General features: G+C 35.0%; 1 protein-coding gene across 1 annotated transcript in view; it reads right to left on the bottom strand.

Moving 5' to 3' along the window:
• Positions 1–380: 380 nt before the first annotated feature.
• The window catches only part of GALNT3 (polypeptide N-acetylgalactosaminyltransferase 3), a 52,263-nt gene continuing 27,639 nt past the window's right edge, over positions 381–25,004 (bottom strand). The window contains exons 2-11 of the mRNA XM_055572383.1: positions 22,774–23,397; positions 18,846–19,018; positions 14,061–14,210; positions 12,143–12,377; positions 11,423–11,540; positions 9,787–9,987; positions 7,589–7,720; positions 7,288–7,389; positions 2,218–2,370; positions 381–1,504 (exon numbers count right to left, since the gene is read on the bottom strand). Coding sequence (XP_055428358.1) covers positions 1,382–1,504; positions 2,218–2,370; positions 7,288–7,389; positions 7,589–7,720; positions 9,787–9,987; positions 11,423–11,540; positions 12,143–12,377; positions 14,061–14,210; positions 18,846–19,018; positions 22,774–23,288 — 1,902 coding nt within the window. The 5' untranslated portion in view covers positions 23,289–23,397 and the 3' untranslated portion in view covers positions 381–1,381. The remainder of the gene's footprint in view (positions 1,505–2,217; positions 2,371–7,287; positions 7,390–7,588; positions 7,721–9,786; positions 9,988–11,422; positions 11,541–12,142; positions 12,378–14,060; positions 14,211–18,845; positions 19,019–22,773; positions 23,398–25,004) is intronic.

Genomic DNA, 25,004 nt, shown 5'->3' with positions numbered 1-25,004 from the left:
ATATTTTCTTACACACAATTGAAGCCAGGTTAAAAAATGAACCCAATCATATTTTACTTCTTCAATAAAAATAGAAGGATCTATATATAAAATTACCAAAAAGAAAAATTGTTAAGTCTTCCAAGTAAGCATCACACACCAAATAGTTGTCATATACTCAAGGAAAGTTATCAGAAATTAGTAGAAATTTCCCTAAATATCTAACACAGAATCTTCTCTATTTCCCATTTTTATGCCATTGCTATTATTAAGGTTTTTTCCCTTAAGAATATCTGATGACTCTGCAATTGATGCTTAGAAATTCAGTATACAAAATTCATGCTTCTCCTATTATCAATTATATATTTTATCCAAAAAATAAATAAACTGAAATCAAATCCTTTATAATAGTGATAAAAATTGGTTTTATTGTATTTTCCATAGATAGAAATAAGGTTTTTGGTGAAAATTTTCATTGCAAAGACAATCTACAACTGAATCGGTAACAAACAAAATTTAACTTTAAAGGAGTCAAGTATTCTGCATCTGAAACTCAATTTCATAAACATTCAAGATTAGTGAATTTTGGTAGGAAAAAAACACTAACAGAAAGGAAAAAGACACCTTTTTAACATAGAGCAACTTAGAGGGGGTTTTTTGTTGTTGTTGTTGTTTTTAATTTCTTTGGGAAAACACACAGTATAGTTACTTTTTAAAAAGTCTTTTAAGGAAGACTTCAGTGTTTCAAATCAAGTAGACTTCAGACTAAAATATATGTTTAAATTTGCAAAGAAATTGAAGTGTTAAAAATAGTCTTCTCCTTATTTATTTAATTTCATGTTTAAGGAAACATTTGACAGGTAAGTTAACAAAATGCAAAAAAAAAAAAAATGTTTACCTGCATTTTTATATAATAAATTCTAGATCTATAAAAAATTTCCTGGTTTTACACAAAGGCCAACTTTTGACCTTCATTGATCCATTTCTATGTTAAAAAAATACAGTATCAAATCTTTCTCCCTCCCCCCAAAAAACTAGAAGAAATATTTTAAATTGTGAGTGTGTGAATGTAACTATGCAAATTCTCAAGTGTACAAAGCACACAAACATCACTTTACTGGAAAAATTATTTTCATCATACTGTAAACTTCTCTTCCTCTACATCTGGACATTTCAAAATAGTCTTTGGTATTACTAGTTATTGTGCTTTGAAATGGAAACTTAAGGGATTTCTGTAGCAGTGCTACATAGACATTTTAAGATATAAATAAGAAAAAAATGCACTTGGAATAAGTTACAATTAGCTGCTTTTGCATAATTTTCAAAAACTACAGTGTATGCCTAGTCACAGTTTTATGAGAAAGAATATCTCCTTTTTCAACTCCTTAATTTTAAGGAACACTTAATCATTTTGGTTAAAAATCCATTTTTGGAGTGAGTCTGATGGATTGCATGACACTAAGCTTGGATGCTCTCCACTTGCTGAAAGGCACATTTTAAAGAATGGATTATACAGAAGTTGGTCCTAGAATAAAAAGAAATGAAACAGACATTAAGTTTCAAGACTCAGAGTTAACTGAGAAATATAAAAACACTTCAAGGTCTCATGGAAGCTTAAGGTAGACTTAACAGAATAAATATATACCATTCTTAACTTTTAATCTTTCTAAGATCTACTATGTTTGATCAAATCTTGTTGGGTTTTAGTGTAGGCAACACAATTTATAATGCCACCGATATTCGATTCAAAGAAGGTGCTATATAAATGTTCTAACATTACACAAAACAATGTACAGGTAAGAATTGCAAGATTCCAGCTAAGCTTAAAAACGGGGGGAAAAAAACCACCTTTCACATATTCCCTCAAATCTAGATTCGTGAAAAAGTAGAAAAATTGAGAAGGAAAGTATCAGTTTAGGTAAGAAAAGTATGACTGTCACAGGAAGCATTATAAGAAACTCCAGAAAAACAAATACGAACTATTATTAATAATCCACAGAAAGCTGATCTGCATAAATCATGCTCTAAGACATTTTACAACCATTCTGCTCTAAGAGTGTTTAATTCATTGATACCTTCTTTCTTAACATAAGGTAGAGATACATAATGACAAAGTTAGCGAAGACAAAGAAATTCTGATGGATAACATTAATGTACTGTTTCATATATTTTCCCAGATAAGCAATAGAGCTACTCAGAATAATTATATAGAGGGGTGAATTAACTGCACGGAGGTACCTTCTGGATCTCCCATATCTGTTCTCCAGTGGCAACTGTTTTGTGACCTTTGTAGGCGCATGCCTTCAGCTGAACAGCACCTAGCGCAGCATGAAGACATAATTCCTTCTGGATGTTATGCCGAATTTCATGTTGGGCAGAATATTCAAAGTACTGTGAAAGGAAGAATGCTGTTATTGACAAAAGCACCCTTGTTGCAAAACTGTCAGCAAAAAAAAAAAAAAAAAAAATCAGCAACTCACTGAACAATAGGTATCATAATTACAAACTGAGTTTGGGGAACAGAAAAGATTATGTCCTTTCTCCAGCCTATCACCAATAGTTACTTAATTAAGAAGGTACTATCTTCCTCCCCATGTCAGAAATTGGATGCTATCGGGTAGGATGGAGGCTAGAACAGGTATGCCATAGAAAAGAGCCTGGAAACTTTTAGCAAGCCCATCATTCCTTTTTCTCCCCCCAAGTGTTCCTTCCCTCTTATTCATCTCAATTAATAGTACTTTCATTTAAACTAGTAGTATTTAAACATGGTACTCTTGGAAATTCCCTGATGGTCCAGTGGTTACAGTGGTTAGGCACTTTCACTGCAGTGGCCCAGGTTAAGTCCCTGGCTGGGGTATTAAGATCCTGCAACCCTCATGCCATGGACAAAAAAAAAGGGGGGGGAAGGCAGTTTTTCATGCCTCAGTTCCCTTGCCTGTAAAAGGTAATTTAATAGCTCCTAGGTGGCGCTAATGGCAAAGAACTTAACTTCCAATGCAGGAGAGGTAAGAGACATGGTTCTATCTCTGGGTCTGGAAAGGGCATGGCAAGTATTCTTGCCTGGAAAATCCCACAGACAGAGGAGTCTGGTGGGCTACAGTCCATAGGGTCATAAATAGTTGGACACGACTAAAACTGCTTAGCACACAAGTACACACATAGGGTTATGACTATAAATGGGTTAATATGCATAAAACATTTAGACCAGTAACTGGATGTAGTAAGCATTCAATTCATTTTTAGCTGTTGTTACTATTATTGATGCTTCTCTCTCTCCACATATCCAATTAATTAGCTCCTTAGTCTTCCTGAATCTTCCTCTCAGATGCTACCATCCTACCCATCCTTACTTCCACACCCTCATTTCTCTTGTTCAGGCACTCAAAATCTCTACTGGAACACCTCCACATGTGCCTCCAACTTCCACTCCAATCTGCTGCCGGTTTGTCTTTGTAACATAGATTTGATCCCTTACGTTCCCTGCTTAAGTGAATCACTACTGTTGCTAAGATAAAGCCCGTACTTCTTAACTGGTCTGTGAAATCTTCCACTTTCAATCTTACATCAACCACTGTCCCAGTTATGCACTGTTCCTTTCACACAATCCTACCAAGGCAGGGCATGTGTATCCACAACTCCAAGACTGCTTTACAGTGCTCTCCCTGGAATACCTCCCTGGATGCTTTTCTGCCTAGCTAACTCCCTTTGATGCTTCAAAAGTCAACTCCAATATTACCTTCCTTCTTTAGTTTTCCCTGAACTTGTCCTGTGCACAAACTTACACTCTCCTCAGGGTTCGCAGAGTCATCAGAGACAACTTCCACAGCACTCTATTAGAATTATGGTGTAGCTAGCTGACTTCACTGTAGACCAAAGTCAGGCAGTGTATCTAGTAATGACATCCATTATAAATCAAATATTTCATAATGTTGACATTCCAAAGAGAAAATGAGTGAACATAATTGATTTTCAATAGGGAAGTAATTAGTCTTAGCACTAATATTTATTGAGCCCTTATTATGTGCTAGGCAGGGACTGTTCTAAACCCTTTACGTGTATTAGAGTAGGCACTCCACAAACATTAGCTGAATTAATCTTGAGTTCCCCTGGCCTTAGCCTCATGCTTAATTTATCTCCTTCCACAAATATAATATCAGTCATTTTTATAACTGATAGCTCTTCAGATGGAGACCGAAAGCTCTTCAGATGGAAAGGAAGACTTTCTTTCTTCAGATTGAAAGAAAATGGGTTTAGATCAGGAAAACAACATTCTGTCTGTGCTTTAAAAAAGATAAACTTTAGGACCTCAAAGATGATGAGAAAGGCTGACCAGTACTTTACTTCACTCCTAATGTTTTTTAAAAAAACATTAAAAGGGAAGTTATAAGGAATGGAAAATAGTTGAAGATACTTAGCCAAAGAGGATGCAATTAGCTAGCTGAGAACACTGGAGAGACTTTATCTTAGAACCAGGACAAAAGCACCGGAAGAGAAAGGGGAAGAAGCAAGGGCTTGTGTAACAAAGTGGTAATGGATTAAACTGCACTCTGCACTACAACAGTATTTAGTCGATTTATTCACATAATCAAAATACTTATTTTCACTTGGCATATTCAAATACCACTACAATGGAGTTTTCTGCTACAAAAAAATATCATTATCTGTCGAGAGAGTAGAAGGAAGCCTGAGGAAATGACCGAGTTAGATGATATCTCAGAAACATCTACCACTCAAGGAACCACAATTCCTAAACTAGTTTAAATGCAGTGCTTGACTGAAAATAACATTTAAAGGAAATAAATCAAAATAAAATCAATGACCATGTCAGGGCAATAGAAACCAGTTATCTTCTTAAAATATAAACCAGAAAATATTATTCTTCCACTCAAAACCCTCAGATGGCTTCTGTCACACTGGGATTAAATCCATGATCTTAACGTGGCCAGCAAAGTCCTATATGACCAGGCCCCTAACCCATGTCTCTGACCTCATTTTCCACCCTCTTTTCCTGGACCACTCTACTCCAGCCACACTGGCTTTGTGCCCGCTTCATTTACCTGCCACTGGGCGCCTGGCTTTGGGTCCCTCTGCCAAGATGCTCTCTTCCTAGGACATGGTTCTTCTCCTAACTCCTTCAGGCCTCTAGGCTAAGGTCACCTTCTCAAAGAGGTCTTCCTGAACCTCCGAAAATAACTAACCACCCCCCTCCCCGCCACACACACACACACAATTTCCCTACCCTATCTTATTTTTATTTATACCTAAAATTACATATTTATTTTTTTCCTTTCCTTTTAGAATACAAGCTTCACAAGACAGAGACTTGGTCTTCTTCACTACTATAAGGGTGTGACTTACTTTATAGACTGTCAAACAAATAATTGTTGAAAGAATATGTGAATTATTTAACCATTCCAAAATGTCTAAAAGATGCCCCCATGATATTTATAATTTAAAAATTATTTTAGAGACAGAACTATAAAAATATCTTTATGGCAATGATAGAAAAATAGAACAGTGTATAAAATATATCTTCAATTTTTATGGTAAAATAGATGTAATGCTATAGGAACCCTGAAATAAATTTATAAATATTTACACTTAGCGGTAAAGAACCTGCCTACCAATGCAGGAGACTTAAGAGACGCGGGTTGATCACCAGATTGGGAAGGTACCCTGAAGAAGGAAATGGCAACCCACTTCAGTATTCTCGCCTGGAAAATTCCATGGATAGAGGAGGCTGGCAGCTGCAGTCCATGGAGTTGCAAAGCAGTCAGACACAACTGAGCACACACTCACACATTTAATGGTAAGATTTTTACAAATGAGGAAATATTTCTCATTGCTCTAAACCTTAATTTTTACTTGGATAGTCCCGTGTTATTTTCAAAAAAAGGCAACTATTTGTATAATGATTTTTTTCTTTTAAAATACGGTGTGTAGGGAAATTTCAAAATAGGAAGATATATACTCATACATCTATGTATATGTACATACATGTAAATCTGTATATATCTGTGTGTATCTCCATCCTATTTCAGAATTATATCTAACCATCAAGCAATGGATCTTATTCCCTACCTATAGCTTTTGGGCATCAGCATCATCTACCTTCAGTAAGTAGATTGATTGGTTTGGATGAGTAAGCATTGGAACTGAATTAAACTGAGGCTGAGTAGAAAAAAACATGGAAGTATATGGACCGGGAGATAAACTGGCCCTTTCTTCTTAAAACTGATATCATCAAAGTTCCATCCTGTTAACACAGGGCATCATGAGTATTCATTAATAATACCATGAAAATCCTCTATGCACATCTTGGACTCTACCAAAACACTTGCAATCCTGCCCTCCCCCAAAAGACACACCAGCTCCTCTCCTTAGGACAATCTGTTCTCACTCCCACCAGCTATTTCACTAACCCTTATGTGTACCTTTCAAAAAATGTTCCCAAATGTCACCTTTCCCAGGCAAATGTATGGACATCCTAATTCTGATGCCCTCCTCCATACCCCCAGAGCACTCAAAGCTTTATCCCAGACCTTACCATCCTGACTGTAAATGGCAGTTTTGAAACAGCGATTTCCTGAAGGAGCTGGAATCTAAACTGCTTGAACCCAGCAGTGTACCTGGTATGCAGGGGTCACTTAGTGAATTTGTTGAATTAACAACGGAGAGAAAGAGTCTAATCTTCCAGGAATTAACTTGTAAAAGGCTAGAAAAGCTAAAACCTAGAAATAATATTTTAATATGTTCTCTATCCATAGTGACATATGACATTTTAGTCTTAATTAGTAAAACAGAGAAAAGGGTAGTAACAAGCAAAGATGTCACCAATCAAGGAGAATCAAGAACATACATATTTTTTAAAAAATCTGTTGAGATAATATTGTGGCCCATAAAAGTACAGTATGAACATGATGTTATTTGCTGTCTAATCCAGTAAAGTATAGCCTTTATGTATAATTTAGCAAAATCACCATGCTAATAGTCATGCAACCTTAAAGGTTCACACAGAAGATCCTGGTTTTGTTTTTGTTTTTATTTCAGATGGCATTATTCTATTATATTCTCATTTGCCTTTCTACTGAATGGGTAAGCAACCTCAAACTGTTTTCAGAGGTAGAGTGAAAATCAAAATAAAGTACTCTGCAACTTCAATATTAATTGCCTAACTTACTCTAAAAGTATTTCACATACCAGTTTACCTGAACATGAAATTGATATATGGGTTCTGAAAGACATGCAAGAACTTACTTGTGGTTGCAGGTACTAAAAAGAAGGCAGGATTTTTCGTGCAGTGCTCACCTGATTTCCCCCAAGTCCATGACACGTGTACAGAATCAATGGTTTGCCTCCTTGGTTATTCTCTCCAACATCCAGACATAGAGGCTGACCAACACTTTTAATCTAAACGGAAATTTTCAAGTTATAAATTTTTTAAAAATCTACGTGGTTTATATATTTTCTCAACTAATTTCTGAAAGTGGTGTTAATGTAAAAATCTCAAAAGCAATAAACCAGAAAGTATTACAGCATTTTTTTTTGAACCACATAAATACTGGTGGCAAAGAATATACCAAATAAAAAGGAACAGGAAAATACTCACATATCCAGATATAACAGGATTAAGGTCTGGCACATACACTTCTGGATAAATATTGTTCAGATACCACGTAAAATTTTTACACTGAAGGCGGTGCTTTATTTCAAATCTTTTTGAAAGATCACCAAATGATTTCTGGAGGAAGATGAGAAATGAAGGGGAATGCTTAATTAAAACAGCACTGGTGAAGTACTTCAAATGCTATTATTTGTATTTACATTTAGGTCTTTAAAAAAAAAATGCTGGGCCAAAATGTAATATGCAATTTAACTACAGTCACCATTCATTCAGGCAATGAGTATGCCTGGCTGCTCACTTCTGGCTTCAAAGAGAATCAAGGACCACTGCAGCGCTGACCTTGTGCTATTTTATTCTTCCTTTGTGCCACAAACCTCTTACATGGGACAGAGATCCTAAATGAAATGCTGAAAGCAAAAAATGGTAGTGGGGACATTCGAAATGTATCCTAGTTTTATACACTAAAGTGGTCTATAAAGTGAGGTGTGAGAAACAGCGCCAATGTACCATGTAATTTATATCTCTTCTCCAGTCAAGACCACAAAGATAATAATAATTTTTATACTTTAGGAATATTTTTTCTAGTTTTAAGGGTACTGCTTACTCCTAACAATATCTCCTAATGATATCCTAACAATAACAATGTTTTAGTAGAAAAAGTCAAGTTTTTAATCAACTGTATTTTATTTCCCTTTATCTTATTTAGAAAGGAATAAGAAAATATTTTTTAAAAGCACTTCTAAATTGAAAAGGTATTTGATATAGGCAAAATTTTAAAGAAAAATTATGAGTACCTAGATATGTGTAAAAGTAAATACTCAAGCTTATCAGTTCAACTAACAAAAATATTTTCTGTGCCAACTTCAATGTTTTGAACACAGGGAGGGGTCTTAGCAAAAAGTAGGAAACTCTAAAGGACTTCTGGGTAGCTTATATATTTTATCATGTATGTCTATTTGCCCTAGGTAAAAATGGGTTTTCTGGGTCACTTGCCACTTTGTGGGTGACAAGAAATCATAAGCTGTATGTAGTATCCACTCGCCTGTTTAGCCAAGTACCTTATACAGTATACAAACTACCCCACTTGTGTCTGTGGCCCTGGGTGAAGGGCTAGCAATCCAGTCCAGTAGTGCTCTGATTTTGCTCGGTACTGACATGTTATAGGGAGATACCAGAGACCAGAGAAAAAGACAAATGAGGTGACCAGATCTTTATGACATCCGAGGTGTTGATGTCCTTTAATCCCAATATATACTTCCTTACAAACTGGCACGGTTTCTTACAAAGAATTGGATGCCATTTACCAAAGCATGTCCTTAAATTGTCTAGTTTAGTTACCACATCCAATATTGAAACTGTTGGGACTCAATTCCAAATGTATTAGGCATGATGATTCTACAGAGCTTTTATCTAGGACAGGTCAATAACAACCATAGTGCTATGCATTTGTTAGTACTTATTTCCTTATTTCACAGCTGTTTTGGGAGACAGGTAAGTATTTTATATCAAGACAGGGAAGGAGAGAGAAGAAATGTGGTGGAGCATACACTCCATGTCTGGCCAACCTGCCAATCACCCTATAAAGTACCATGACCATTTTATAGTCTCAAAGGGCTTTGCCAAAATCACCCTTCCAGAAAGTAGTGGAGCCAGAACTGGAAACAAAAAAGCTTGATATCTTGGTTCATTCTGCCACATCTGACACTGTCTCTCTAATTCAAAATGCCACTTAGCACCTTGATTCAGGAGTTAATCACATCACCTAAAACCAGTTGAAAGCAATTCCACTTAATCTTATTTTCATTAAGTAAAATATTGAACCAAAGCAATCACAAAAACTAAATATCTTTCATGTTAAAAAAAAAAGTAACATCAAGTAGAATGCCTCAATTTAAAAAATTATTTATTTTTAATTGGAAGAAATTGCTTTACAATATTGCATTGGTTTCTGCTATATATTGCCTCCGGTTTTAAATGCAGTTTATTTGACTTAAAAAAAAAAAAAAGAGAGAGAGCGTAGAGAGAGAAAACTGGCATCAGTTAGTTATATATTTTTGAGTTAAAAAGACCAGCTTCAAAAATAATTTCTTAAAAAATGTTTTATACTTGAGTTGACTCAAACAAGTCCAAGGACATGTGAACTTGCTGTGGATTTTTATTGTTAATTGTTAGTTCTAACTTACTTGTTTAACAATTTTTGCTGCATCTGTGTTTCTCCTATAAAATATTTCCTTGTATTCATCCATCCAGACTTCTGCAAGGCGAACTTGGTTGCGAGCAATCACCTGAGTGCCTTTTGGGAAGGTATGAGGGCTTTTGCTGCGAAAAACATGTCCAACAACAGAGCAAGGCATAATCTCCAACTGCCCACCACATTGCCATACCTGATAATTAATGATATTTGTTTAAATTTACAGTATTTTAGGAAAATCAAAGTGTTGCTTTTAAGTTCACCTTTAAGATACTAATAAAAACAAGAGATTTATTACAGCTTTACAAACAGCTTCCTCTTTTATCTCTCTTTACAGCTTTCTCTGTTCCCTGCCAATTCAACTTAAGTTCTTAAAGAACTATCATTAGGCAGTACAGACACTAGAGACCAAAAAAGTAAACATATTTTCAGAAATTACCGTAACAGAATAGTGATTTCAGATCACTCATAAAAATAAATTCTGAAATTTCTTTTTTTTTTTTTTTGGTCAAAAAATATGCAAGTTCTCTAGTATTCACAGAAGACCAATGGCTCTTCTGCATTTGACTTCCACAGCAGATTTGGAGTAAGTGGGCCCAAACTCTGCCTCTTGAACATTCAATTTTGTGATCAAGAAAACGATTCCAGACAGTCATTTTTCCAAAACACAACCTATTAAACTTTGTCATTATATATATTAAAAAATATCATGCCATTTAAGAGGGTCAAAAAAACTTATTTGCTTTAACTCTAAATAAAATGGCAAATCACTAAATCAGTACCTGCTCACTTAGATGTCTTGACAATCTGTTCTGCCATAAATGAAAAATCTAAACGTCATGTTTAATAGTAGGTGCTAACATTAGGGCGGTGATCACATTCTCTCTTTTAAGCACGTGAGAAAGCTTAGTGATGTGTTCAGTTCAACTGTGCTTGAGATTCAACATGTGCTGGGAGCTGGGAATACTCAAATGAATAAAACAAGACCCCTGCCCTTAGGCCACTCAAACTTGGCTAAGATAATCATTGCCATTATATGATGAAACCAGAGCCAAAACTCAGGACTTCCAACTGTTAGTTCAGTTCTTTTTCTACTACATTCCAGCCTAAGTGATGAGAAATGAATGACAAAGCTATTGAAAAAAATGAACTTATGAAATCAAATACATACATGTAGAGATCTAAAACCTTTGTTTTATTTCTCATATTAACTTTTAATATGTATAGAAAAAAAGCTCATTTAATCCAAAGAGTTAAATTCAATGTTCTTTAAAATTATATGTAAATGTTTTTCCATTCTGACTCCCTTGATAGTCAACCAATTTCCTAAAGCACTAGATTTAATTATATTTATCTTGGCTGGAATTCAGTAGCTACAAGTGCATTAATTGGTGTTAATGCCTGGACACAAGCATTTAACTGATTCCTCTTGTTACACTGGCAGCAATGAATAAATATGAATAAATATATTAAGCTACATTTTAAAAGAAAATATATTGATTCTAAAATTTCTAACAATTTAAGAAAGCACAAAAAGTAAAGACTACATACATCTATGATAATCTGTATCAGCCAACTAGAAATATATGTTTCATTGGTTAGTATGTGAGCTATATTTATAAACTTACTCTGAAAGACATTTCTATATTTTCACCTCCCCAAATTTCCATTTCTTCATCATAAGTTCCAATATATTCAAAATAGTCTTTTGATATGGAAAAAAGGCCTCCTGCAAAAGTGGGTGTTCTGAAAAATAATCCATTGTCAAACTTTGTTACACAACCAAATAAGAAAAAAAGAACTATTTTAAGAGCAACTGAATCAAATTTACAAATAAAGAGAGATCACAATTTCAAGGCTTTATACAGATTAATAAAAACTAAAAATGCAATCTTCAAAGTCAAGTTCTGGGGGATGGGGAGGAACTGATAAGTATCCTTCCCTAGCAGAGCAAAATTATTTTGTCTTTTAACTAAACTTAAAGATTCTTAAGTAATGATTATAAGGAAGACATGCTGCTGCTGCTGCTACTAAGTCACTTCAGTCGTGTCCGACTCTCAGCGACCCCATGGACTACAGCCTACCAGGCTCCTCCATCCATGGGATTTTCCAGGCAAGAGTACTGGAGTGGGGTGCCATTACATAGAGCTCACTTAATTCTACTTCCTACTAGGTAAATTGTGTATAAGCAAGTCCATAAATAAAGTACTTTTTTATTCCTTCCATACAGAATATTCTTTATTTTTGTTAGTGTGAATCACCTTGGTGGAAATTACTGTAAAAAACAAAGAATGCATAGACATTCAAACAACTGACTATATATAAGACTTTGAGAGCAATTGTCTTACTTGATTGGATATGTCTCATCCTTCCTTCTTTGCTTCTCATGATCGGGAAGTGTTTCCCAGCCAAATGAAAGGCTCCAGTCAAAATTCCCACGGTTATGGTTACTTCCATAAGGAGAAGGTTTGTTGAATTCAAACGTGTTCAGATCTATGGATGCAATATCTGGGCTCACGACAGCAGTGTAGTTCTCAGCTATTCTGGCCAACAAAGGTTCTAACCAACCATAGAAACACTCACCTGGAAAGAATACAGCTTTAATCAATTCAACAAAACACTCCAGGTTTTTTTTTTTTTTCTTTTTGTATTTTGGAAGAGAGTTTGCAGAGAAATGAGAATATCTAAGTCATTATTATTATTTTGAACATTTATATAAGGGAGATTTCTTAAAGGTTTCTTGTAATGAGATAAGGGTAGGATGACAAAAAAATCAGGAAAGCTGAAGCATAGCTAAGGAGTGACTTTGGTGGGGAGGGAGTGACATTTTTTGAACCTTAAAATGGAAGTAAAATGATACTGATATATTTAAGTTTCACACTGTGTATTTCTCTTTAAAATGGACTATGAATCAAGGGTGACTTTTTGCTATCCCAGGACGGGGGAGCCTGGTGGGCTGCCGTCTATGGGGTCACACAGAGTCGGACACACTGAAGTGACTTAGCAGCAGTAGCAGCTCCAAAAATATTCTGATTTACTTAAACTTGTCTCCCTGAGTAAGGTATAGAAATGGAAATCTTCATTTCTCTGACAGGGTTGTAGGAGAAAATAAGTAAAGGAATCAGGATATTCTGATTTTAGCAATTGGGAAAAAACCATTCAAACCAACTCAGCACTAACGACAGGGGATGAAGGTGTGGCACAAAAGGTCGGATTCTGGCCCCAGGCCAGGCTCTCACATCACACACAGACTTCAGGAGATGTGGCGTGTGCAGTCCTACTCAGGACTTTTCATCATCCAGCCATCGGCAGTCACGGCCCAGGAGGACCCTCAGACAAATCTGCCTGGAGAGGAAGAATGCCCAGTCTGATATTACTGTAATTTTGGAACAGGAGAAGGAATGTTGGAGAAGGGACCATTTCCTTTTGAAAACACCTCTCTTGGATTACCTTTAGACTTTTCTTAAATGCCTGGTATTGAGAGAATACCGGATGTGAAAGCTCTAAAGAGACTCAAGCAAATCCAAAAGCCCTTCTGTAACAATTAGTGTGTGCTCAAAACCATTTGCTTGGTCAAACAGCACCTGAGGGCTGGCCAATCCAAAGTTAAACACTCATACACAGAATAAAACTCAGGAAGCTTGGAGCTCGAGGGACTAAGTGACATTTGAGTAATATCTATGGTGAACATTAAACATTGACTCTAAAAATAGTCTTCAAGTACTGTATTTACAATCATTGGCGCTGGAGAAAAAATTAAAATACAAAGAAAAAAACCCAGCAGCAACGAAAACAAAAACTAACAACATCATGGGAAACACACAGGAAGCGATGAAGGGATACCTCTCATTTGGCACAAGAAGGACTTTATGAATCTTTGAAGGGGAAAGAAAAGAAACAAAACTTTCACTCACTTTAAAGTGCAATAATCAAGAATAATAAGGAAAAACACTTTTTTTTTCTTTTAAATACAAAACAAGCATCTGAAAACCTGTCCCAGGCATGGATAACTCACTGGGGAAGCTGGTCACTGGAAGACATAAAGTTAAAGAACCTCAAATACAAAGGAGGTAAGATCTTTAAATAAGTGAAAGGAATTTCTACCCAGAGCTATAATCTACTTGCGCTATCACTGCTATACTCACCAGTTGGAAGCGATGTTGAAGAAAATGCTATTAGACATTTAAAGAAAAGGTTTCCTTACCTTTTGAATTAGAGGGAGGGAGAGGGAAAATGGTACAACTGTGTTTCTCTGTGCATACTTACAGTGAGCATCTAAAAATGTGAGCGTTTCAGCTGTTGCTACTGTTGCTCCTAGCAACCTTGCAGTGATCAGACCTTTTCTCTCTTTTTGTCTGACTATTTTTACAATAGAAAATTGTTTTATATATTCCTCTAGTTTATCATGCAAGTACTCTGTAAGAGAAAAAAAATCAAGATTAACTCATTTCTAAGTTTATTTCACATGTAACATGAAAGCTAACAAAGAAAGCACAAGGCAATGATTCCTCTGTGTGTATAATCTTAACAGTTGTACACATCCACCCCTTAAGATAAAAAATATTACATCCTTAACTCTACTGAAAAAATTACATATACAAACCTTAACTTTTGGATGATTATAATGTATGACATTATAACACATAGACACCCTGTCCGTGTCATGTCAATAAATACAATGTGTTTGGGAGGAGTGAGAGACTTCAAATGGAATAGACCCCAGGAGTTAAGAACGTTCATTTAGAGGCCAGAGAAAAGAGACAAAGGAAAGAAAGAAACTGAATTTGGCCAAAAAGATATTTGATTCTCTTTTTAAAATTTTTTAAATTCTTTTTAAAATTGGTATTTAAATCTGGAAATTTATAGAAAAATGTGAAGTCTCAAAAAAATTCTCTGACATTTAGCCAGTGGTCAAAATAACTTTAAGACCAAAATCTTGAGAAAAATACAAGTATAAAAATGCAGGGCTACAGTAGTTTGTGAATATTTCTACAAAGAGTCAGCAAAAAAATTTTGAAAGCTCTAGAATCTGACACAGATTTTTTCCAATAAAAATATGAAGGAAGAAAAGGGCATGCAAATCAGTAATAAGGTTATAAGCAGGGAAAATCTGAGTTATGGGTGTGTAATTTAAAATCTCAGTATTCCTATTTGGATGACATACATACTAAGCAAGAGTTAAAATAATAGGTAAAAGAAACAAATGTCAGTCAAGTTACTCAAGTGTTGTCCATATTTTTAAACAACTCCTTAGGCCTGTTTTTTTCACATTAAATGCTCGATTCTTTGTTGAATATATCATGTAGTTCTTCACGTGGCCTTCTTGGGCCATCACACGGACTCAAAAAGACTTGGGAATATTGAGAATGCCAGGAAGCCTCCTGGGTAGATGTTTGCTTCTGCCAGATTTCAGAAGCAATTGGAGGTGACTTTGACTTTATCTGTAATTATGCATATTCTTTTAATTCTCCTGTGGTACAGAAAGGATAGTTGCTTATTTAAAGCTTAAACATTCATGAAAGAGGTAAGAGTCCAGGAATAACATTTGGGGAAAATTAAGTGTTTTCTAAACATTACTATCTCAGAGTAACAGATTAACTTTTTTAACACCTTCTAAGTACCTCAAAATTAATACTCTGAAAGACAAGTAGGATTGTAATTTGTCTTAAAAAAATATAACCATAGATATTTCTGCTTTAATGATAAATTCTCAAAGCAGAAACTTATAAAATAGAAACATTTCAAATATCTTTACAGGAATCGATTTTTTAAATGGAGTCCCTACAGATTCCTTCAATAAACCCTCTCACTGTTCACAAGTTAAGAAATTTTATTCACCCACAACTTTTGAATTTCCTGTAAATTCTTACCTGCTTTTTAAATTTAACCCCCATCCACACTCCTAATTTTATGAATTAAAAAACACAAAACCATGAAGTCAAATTTCCTGGGTCTGATTTACAGCACCAATACTTTTAGCTACGTGAACTTAGGCAAGTTATTTTACCTTTCTGTACCTCGCTTTCTTTACCTAATGAGAATAATAGGATTTACCCTCATAGGGGACTGTTGGGAGGATACAATGAAAGATCAATTATACAAATAAAATATTTAAGACAGGGACTAACTAGCACATTGGGCTTTCCTGGTGGCTCAGACAGTAAGGAATTCATCTATGATGAAGAAGACCCAGGTCTTATGCCTGGGTCAGGAAGATCCCCTAGAGAAGGAAATGGCAATCCACTCCAGTATTCTTGCCTGGGACATCCTATGAACAGAGAGAAGCCTGGTAGCCTATAGCCCACGGGGGTCACAAAGAGTTGGACACAACGTAGCAACTAAATAACAACAAAACTAGCACATGGTCTATGCTTTGGAAATGTTCATTATATTTTGTTTGGTGTCACTGGGTTTTAGCTATCCGTTAATTGATAACCCACATATTCATGCTTTTCCATCGAGCAAATTGAAGTCAGAGACTATGGTTTCTACTTCACAAGCTCCTTTACAGTAACTAGTGATACATTTTCTACAGTGGGTACTCCTTGGATAGTTCTCTGACTGAATCCAATAAGACAATTACACTACTATGCAAAGATAGCTCTTTGTCAAGAAAATATTTCCAAATCTATTGTTGATTGCTATAAAGAATTACAAAAAAAAAAAAAAAATCCGACACTTTAACCAAATAGCCCTGCCATTCCAGACTAATCTAAAGATATAATTCAAAAAAAGGAAAATAACATAAGCACAAGGGTATCTATTGCAATATCATGTTATAGTAAGACTAAGGGGTAAACAAATTGTATGGTTAAGCAAAACGTATCTGGTTCATTACTGTCATTAAAAGTAAGTTTTGAAGGTAACAGAAACAGGCTAATAACAATGTGATGTGAAAATGTCAGATTTCAAAACTGGATTTCTTTCATGGGTATAATTACATAAACATTATATATTTATTTAGATAGTGATTAGGAAAGAAAAGATTAAAATGGTTGAAACAGAAAGATTATAAATAGATATCATCCTTTATTCTGATTTCCTTTCATTCTATTAATCTTGCTGTGCAATTAAATAATATAAGTTACTTTCAACTGAAGGCTTATTAGATGTAGCCTTACTGTGTCCCTGTTATCCGACTTCTTCAAAAATCAACAAAATAAAAATTATCTGAGAAAACAGTTCAAGAAACCAAAGCAAAAGATTTCTAAAATAAAGTTCTGGATTTTTCTTTTTTTTTTTTACATAAAACACACAAGAGAACTTAATCAGATATCACTTAAAAATCCATGGACTTTGGTCCAAATAGATACAAAGAATTAGAAAAATACAGAACAAATCAAGCAATAAATAAACCAACTGATTACAATCGGATGGTGAAGCAACCTGGCTCAGAGGATTAAAGATTCAAATCAGAAATCTGGACGTAATGTAACTTGAATCCAGGGAACTTGAATAACAAAGCTTCTCTATTTGGTGGATAGGTTTTATACCTAAGTCAAAGATCTCTGATGATGAGCAATCCTATTCCATCTGGGTGTTAATTTAGCTCAGTAATATAACCTCTATTCACTTGGCCTATTTTAGTTTAGTTTTATTTTGAAACCATAGGGATGTCTAGAATTGTATGTAGAAATATTTAAATAAACCAAGTTAATAACTTTGTGCTTTATTCACTTACTACCATGTCTAAAATCTGGATATATCTTATAATTAATTGATGACATAGGACATAATAGGCAACTTTTTTCCCTGTCATGGTCTATAGCAATGGAAAAAAAAAGTGAAAGTGTTTGTGGCTCTGCTGCTGCTGCTAAGTCGCTTCAGTCATGTCTGACTCTGTGCGACCCCATAGATGGCAGCCCGCCAGGCTCCCCCTTCCCTGGGATTCTCCAGGCAAGAATACTGGAGTGGGTGGGTAACCATTCCTCTCTCCAGGGGATCTTTCCGACCCAGGGGTCAAACCCAGGCCTCCTGAATTGCAGGCAGGTTCTTTACCATCTGCGCCACCAGAATAAGCCCCATAAAGTAATGATTTACCTAACAGTAGATGGTGCTTGAATTTGATGGAAGAATGTCATCATCATTCTATGGATAAGGAAACTGCTCACTAGTGTTGCCAAAAAGCTGGAATTTGAGTTTAAGAAATCTAGTTCCAAACTTGGGCTCATTCAGGAATAAACTTTGCATTCATTGAAATAATCTGTACCTGTTTGATACCTAAAATATTTGTAATGTTTGAAAATTCAGCAAATTAGAGTATTTGTCCAATTATCCTGTGAGTCCAACTGACAATGTGTAACTTAGCAACTGACTATTGACTTGTAAACTGAAGTGAAAATTCATTAAGGATTTTAGCTAGCTTTGTAAGTGGTATTAGAATATTTAAAAGAACCAAAAATAAAACAGGATGTGGTAACTCCTCAGTAATTTTTAACTACTCTTTTATATTATTTATTAATATATTACTTATATTAATTCATCTAATCTTTAAAACAACCCTAGGAGTTGTATACTAATATATTTCTTCAATTCTAAACCATACAATTATATACTTTTTATGATCAATGGTATGTTAGTTTAATCGACTGTAAGGGTCTTTTTTTCTAATGATATGTACACTAATAATGTATCTTACAATAAATTTGATGAAATATAACATTTTCCCCATTTTACAGACAGAAAAACTGAGTATAAGGGGGTTAAGTAACTTGCCCAAGTTGCATAGCTTGTTAGGACCAGAAATGGGATTCAAACCAAGGCAGCCTACTCAAGGCATAAGCATGTGCTCCTAATCATGTCTTTAAAAGAAAAAAATCTCACACTGAGGACTACAAAACTATAAATAATGACGTTTCACACATTTATAAACTCCAAAATATCTGAGTATGGACATCCTTGGATTCTCCTTCTACCCATGATACACAGCATCCAAGACACTCTATGCAGGCTCTGAGGTGGCATACAGAGAGTAAATACAACCAAAAAGACGTTGGACAACACCACATGGATTTACTCAGGAAATAATCTAATTTGCGTGTGCTTTCTTACCATCTACACTAGCGTCATCCACCAAAATGATCTCCTTCAGCAGTATGGCAGGTGAAGAGTACAGCACGCTGTAGACAGTCCTAAGCAGCGTGGACCATGCTTCATTATGGAAAACTATTATAACACTGGTGGTGGGCAGGGGAGGACAGCGCTTAAATTTTTGTTCAATACATCTAGAAAAAGTCAAAGGAGAAGAGCGATAATGAATTTTATTACATCATTTCACAGCTATACCATTGCTAAAATTATCATTGTTTTCATCTTTAACACAGTAGAAATGCTGGTGCATCGTTTATTTCTATGTAAGATGATCTTAATGCTATATAAAGGCAAACAGATTGAAACAAAAGTTTTACAAATAGACCACTCACCTAGAGATCATGTCCACTGATATTGATCACATGTCATGGATTAAAATATGCTCTTATAAGCTTTCTCAACAATATAACTTTAAATATAAACAACATTTTAGATAAGAAAAATAACCTAGAAGTGAGTCAAACTGTAAAATGGCAAATAAGTGTTAACTGCTCAAATTAAAAAAAAAAAAGTTTTTTTTTCTTTCATTGTAGAAATGATGCCTTTCTCTTTATATTTGCAATTTTTAACAGTGCAGCTTTATTAAATTAATACTCATCTTTGTAGAGATTATCTTAAATTAGATATTTGCTAAGTATGTAATATTTTCTGTTTAATCAATTTCCTTAACTTGCACCTAAACCAAAAGGGAAAAAAAATTCGCTTTCAACAAAGCCTATTTTCTTATAATGATCATCGGAAGCAAAAAGTTGTTAAGTACCTACCACATATCACATGACTTGCTGTGTTAAAGGTGGCTTATGACTGATTAGTGATCCTACTCATTTGCTAAAAAACATTAGTTATAAATAGATCTTGAATTCATTTTTATAGCAATGTCACCCTCAAGGAAAATAATCTTCACATGAACCCATTGGGATGTGGATGGGTCTATACAATCTCCAGCCTTTGAGACTAGAGACGACCACAGTCCTTCCCCAGCTGAGGTGAGGTGAGGATCAAATGAAATAACATATAGGAGAGGCCTCAAAACACAGTAAAATCAGACAGAGTGAACCTGGGACATAAAATATGTGTGGTTTATGGTAAAGATAAAACAACTGGATCTTTGATAACCATAAAAGGTTGTACACTTTTAGAAAACGGGCTATGAAATCCTCCCACACAGTCAAATACCACTATAAATAGTGTGTGAACAATCAAACAGTGCTGGTCAAATCCAAAGATAGGGAAGTAAATCACTGTCACTCGTGGAGATAAGAGCCCAGCACACTTCCGTTGCTCTGCCAGGGCCGATGGGGAAACCGGAGCCCCCACGATGGTACTAGAGGCCTGGGGAAGCAGCCACCCTAAAAGACATATTCTACAAACTCTCACTAATTACTACTTTTATAACCATACATCAGTATGAATGTGTTTCAGATCCTTTTCTGAGAGATCTTTAGGTTGAAATATTTGTAGTGATGAAGGAATTAGATTAGGGGTAAACTATTGAGAGGGTGTTAATACCACTGAGTAGGAAAAGAGGAGGAAGGTTCTGCATGGAGGTGATTTTGCTCTCTAGGACTGTCGTGATTTTAAAGTGTGACATATATATGTATAGCCAGAAGAAAATAATCGCATTCATCCGCACTGGTAGATGAAAACAAACGACTTGTTCTAAAGTGAATTTTGGATAAACTACTCATCTACTCATGAAAATAAAGTCCAAACACAACCAACCAATTTATCTCTCCTTGAGTTAAAATCACACAGAAACAAATAGCGAAATGTAAGTCTGTATTTTTAATACATTAAGTTTTATAAAATAACAAAGTATAAGTAAAAATTATGAAAAACTTCATACTATAGTATTTTTTTTAAGAAAAGAGAAAACCTTATTTTGTGTCTTATAAGCATTTGGGGGAGGAGGCTTTGAGATTGAAAAAAAAATTCCCTATATTTATTTGCCATGTGACTAACTAATATAGTATTAGTTAAGAAATATCAAAAGTTTTTGAAGATTTAAAGTAGGAAACTTTACAAAAATTCACACTAGTGAAATGTTATCTCTTTAATCTCATAAGACTTTCAGTTTAAACTAGGGTTTATTTACATGATAAGTACTAATATCAACTAAAAGTATTGTTAATGCAAGTGATAATAAAATTTCACAATATGATTTCATAAACCTCATTTATTTTGAAACAATTAGCATGCTCAATTTATGCTTTAAAAGTTGTTTCACATGTCATTTAAAGTAGTGAAATTAAAATGACTTGCCAAAGTAATTACAGATTCCCAGTCAAACCATTTGAAAAAGTTGGCATATAGAAATGTGCTTAAGTTATCAGGCACAAGACCATCTGGCTTTGGGAGAAACAAGATCCATATTTCTAATGAGCATGTAAAAGATTAGCAATTCTTCAGAAAATGTTTTTATTGCTGATATAAATTAAAACTATGGAAATATTAAATCTTCAACTCTTCACAGTTCTAAGTATGCATTACTGTCCAAAAAAAGTTTGTCTGTTTAGCTATTTTGCACTTACTTATTGATTAACATTATCGAATATTACTATAGATTCTCAATGCTATATTGGGGAAAAGGCTTATCTTAAGCTCATTTTGTCATGTCAAAGAACAAAAAGCATGCTTCTTGATTTGTGATGGGGATTACTTTTCAATCAACACTTCTTTCAAAATCAGTAAAGTGCCATAGTGCATTTTAACCTATCAGCATAAAAAAGGAACTATACGGTGCCCTGTTAGAACAGCTAGAATATTTTCCACTCATTTGTTTTTTCACACATTCATTTAAAATAATAAGCAATTTAACCCTGAATCATATGCATTAGAATAGAGCAACAGAAATCTAATTTACACAGCTTCAGTATTGAGGGACTCATAGTTGGACCAGGTATTCATGATAACAGATCCAGAAAAATATGAAGAAAGCAATAGACCTAAGTCTACCAAAGTACATTTCTTCAGCCACACTTATAAATTTAATTCTAACTAGAAAGCAAAATATGCAGGCACTGTTTACAGTTTGTCTAGCTTGTACTTTTAACAAACCTACAGATTGCCTGAAAGTGCTGAAATTCGTTTTCACCATTTCAGTCCAAACAGAGTATTTGAATACTACCTCAAAGATAACAAAACAGTTAACTAAGAACAAAGAGTCAGCACAGAAGAATCTGGGGTGGGGGAATGTTAAGCAAAATATATTTGAGATAAACATGTAAACAAAGTAACAATAAAAAGCAATTCTGGCCTTTCAGAAGCTAAAGGGAGAAAACTCAATAAATACAAGAACTTGTTCAACAATACCCCAGAGAAAGAATTGCAGTTGAATTAGTAATTATGACAGTATTGGCTCTTAAAAGAAAGGTTACAAAACACAGGGCATTCTGAAATATAATTATAGCACTAAAAGTAGCCACAGAGTCTGTGATTTAGCTCATAAAGTATCATTATCTAATAGCTCCAAAATCTTGGCACATTTTTAATATTTCTATTCTATAGCAACACAGAGAAGAACAGAAATAACTCTTCCACCTCCCACATTTCCCATAAAATCCACCCCATATTTCCTGCTTAATAGATGAGAAAACTAAAGCTTTTAAGAATAAAGGATTTCCTTGTGGTTCTATAGAGGTCAGATCTAGAATTCTGTTTCCTAATTTCTAAGATGGTAATTTTTCATATATGCAATGCCTCACCAATCATAGATACAGAAATCTACCCTAAAGAATAATAAGCAAAAAATCACTGAAATAGATTAAACAATTGGTATTTGCGAATTCTTTGCTTCAAAGTGGCTAAAGAACAAGTATCACCTTAACTAACGCCCCTTCCAGGCAAACCCTCGAGATAAATACTAAACAATTAATATGCTTCAACATACTCAGGAGGTCGAGTGTCTGGTCCAAGATCTCGGTGTAAAGAAATCCTGTCACTTGCAAAAGCGTTAAAACAGTGTTTTGCTTCTCCACGTTCTTTTTCCTTCTGCTCTTCAGCACTTAAATTGGTTGTTTTGAATGCTTTACCAGAAGCACCAGGTGCGTTAGAATCCTGAGGTGGGCGGTCAAGAACAGGTTTCAACTCTGCCGCTGTATAATATCCTTGCAAACAGGGTCTCTCACCAGCATCAATGTTTTGCCTGACAGGTGCTCCTATTTGCATTTTTGGCATTGCATCTTTAATATTGTTTACAGCTTCTATCATTAAATCAAACATCTTGTTTTTGTTTTTCATGTTCCTTTCCATCCTTGATTCCTCTTTGGAATACTGAACACTTACTTCTCTTTGCATTAAAATCAAAAATATTATAAAGAAAAAAACTACTGCACCAAGCTTCCAGAATTTTTTATGGTAATGTCTTTTAAGATGCAGTTTTACTAATCGTTTTAGGTGAGCCATTCTGACATTAAAAGCTTGTCACTTGACAAATAATAGTTACAGTTTCCTCTGTTATGTATATTTTTTATCATAGATTTGCTGGCAAGAAGGTTTCCTTAAATTGTAATACCTGTAAACAGAAATGATAGATGGTATTAGTAGCTATTCATCCCTATAGGCATGGTTCACTTCACTCACTCAGACAACAACTGAACATAAGCTGTAAACACACTCTTATGGTTAATAACAGTCAAAGATATCTTGGCCTCAAAAAATTACACTTTGGGGAGACAATTGCTATCGTTAACTATAATCTATTGGGTTTATAAAATATTAGAGATCTCTCTCCAGTAAAAAATACATTATGTGTTAACTCTGGCTACTATCTACCATATAACATGCCTAGGTTTTATAAATATATTTTGAGTTTAAAAAGAATTTTAGTTCAATAACCGTGAGGCCAAAGGACTTCATTAAACTGATTGTAAAGAAAGGGGTAATCCAGAAGAAAACAAGAGCACACTGGCAGGTACTGTCAGATACACATCTAAAATAGTGGTTTTTAAGAAGTTCATCGACAATCTGAACTTCATATAAATCAATTAAAATGATAAAGCAGCTTCACCACCAAGTAAACCGGCATCCTCCCAAATCTGCACACCTGATAGTACCTGTGAATTTGACATAACCAATAAAGACTGGAAAATTAAGATAATGTTATACAAAGGCTATTTTTCATAGCTCACACAAACACAAAATCTAGTAGCAAAAAAAAGGCAGTAAGTTTCATTTGAAGTGTCTCTAAAGAGGTGATAGAGATCATTGAATTACACAACCAGTATTTGGTGTGATAAAATCCTGCTTGTAGATGACCCTAAGAACAAAGCAGTATGTTTACCAAATTCTAATACAGGCCACCAGAAGCAGAAGAAACAAAATGTAATAGAGGACATTGACTACAGCCTGAATCACAGTGAAGATGGACTTTCTTCACAATGCTTAAAAAACTGTAATGTGAAGGGTTCAGTACGTGATTATACACCATGCACCATTATAGTCAGTCAAGTAATTAGCAGGGGTAAAGGGGCAAGGAAAATGCCTGTGCTCCCTAATCCTAAACATATTTTAAGGAAAATGCCATTTATAGAAGTAAAAGCTAGCACTTTATTTAATTAAATTCTTTTCCAAAGTTATCACTAGATTTAAAATAAGAAAACCAAGTTCTAAGATGGATTTTCCAGTCTTTAACAAGAAATTTTAAGTTGGATAAACAAAATAGGCAGAACCTGCAAACTTAGTTTGATATACTGTTTCTAATTGGACTGCTCTATATGTTTTCAGTATAGAATGGACACTTTGGTTCCAAAAGATACCTCCGCTATGATGTTTGCTGCTGCTGCTAAGTCACTTCAGTCATGTCCGACTCTGTGTGATCCCATAGACGGCAGCCCACCAGGCTCCCCCATCCCTGGGATTCTCCAGGCAAGAACACTGGACTGGGTTGCCATCTCCTTCTCCAATGCATGAAAGTGAAAAGTGAAAGTGAAGTCGCTCAGTCGTGTCCTACCCTCAGCGACCCCATGGACTACAGTCTACCAGGCTCCTCCGTGCATGGGGTTTTCCAAGCAAGAGTACTGGAGTGGGGGTTATGATGTTTATTGCCCATAAAACTGAGATTCCAATATTTCTCAGCTTGGTTGCTTCAACGGTATCATGTAAAAATTAAAATGATCTCTT

This window comes from Bubalus kerabau, chromosome 3 (genome assembly GCF_029407905.1).
Source record: "Bubalus kerabau isolate K-KA32 ecotype Philippines breed swamp buffalo chromosome 3, PCC_UOA_SB_1v2, whole genome shotgun sequence".
Classification (NCBI taxonomy): domain Eukaryota; kingdom Metazoa; phylum Chordata; class Mammalia; order Artiodactyla; family Bovidae; genus Bubalus; species Bubalus kerabau.
The sequence above is the reverse complement of the archived record's forward strand: the minus strand, read 5'-3'. Positions and strand labels throughout refer to the sequence as shown.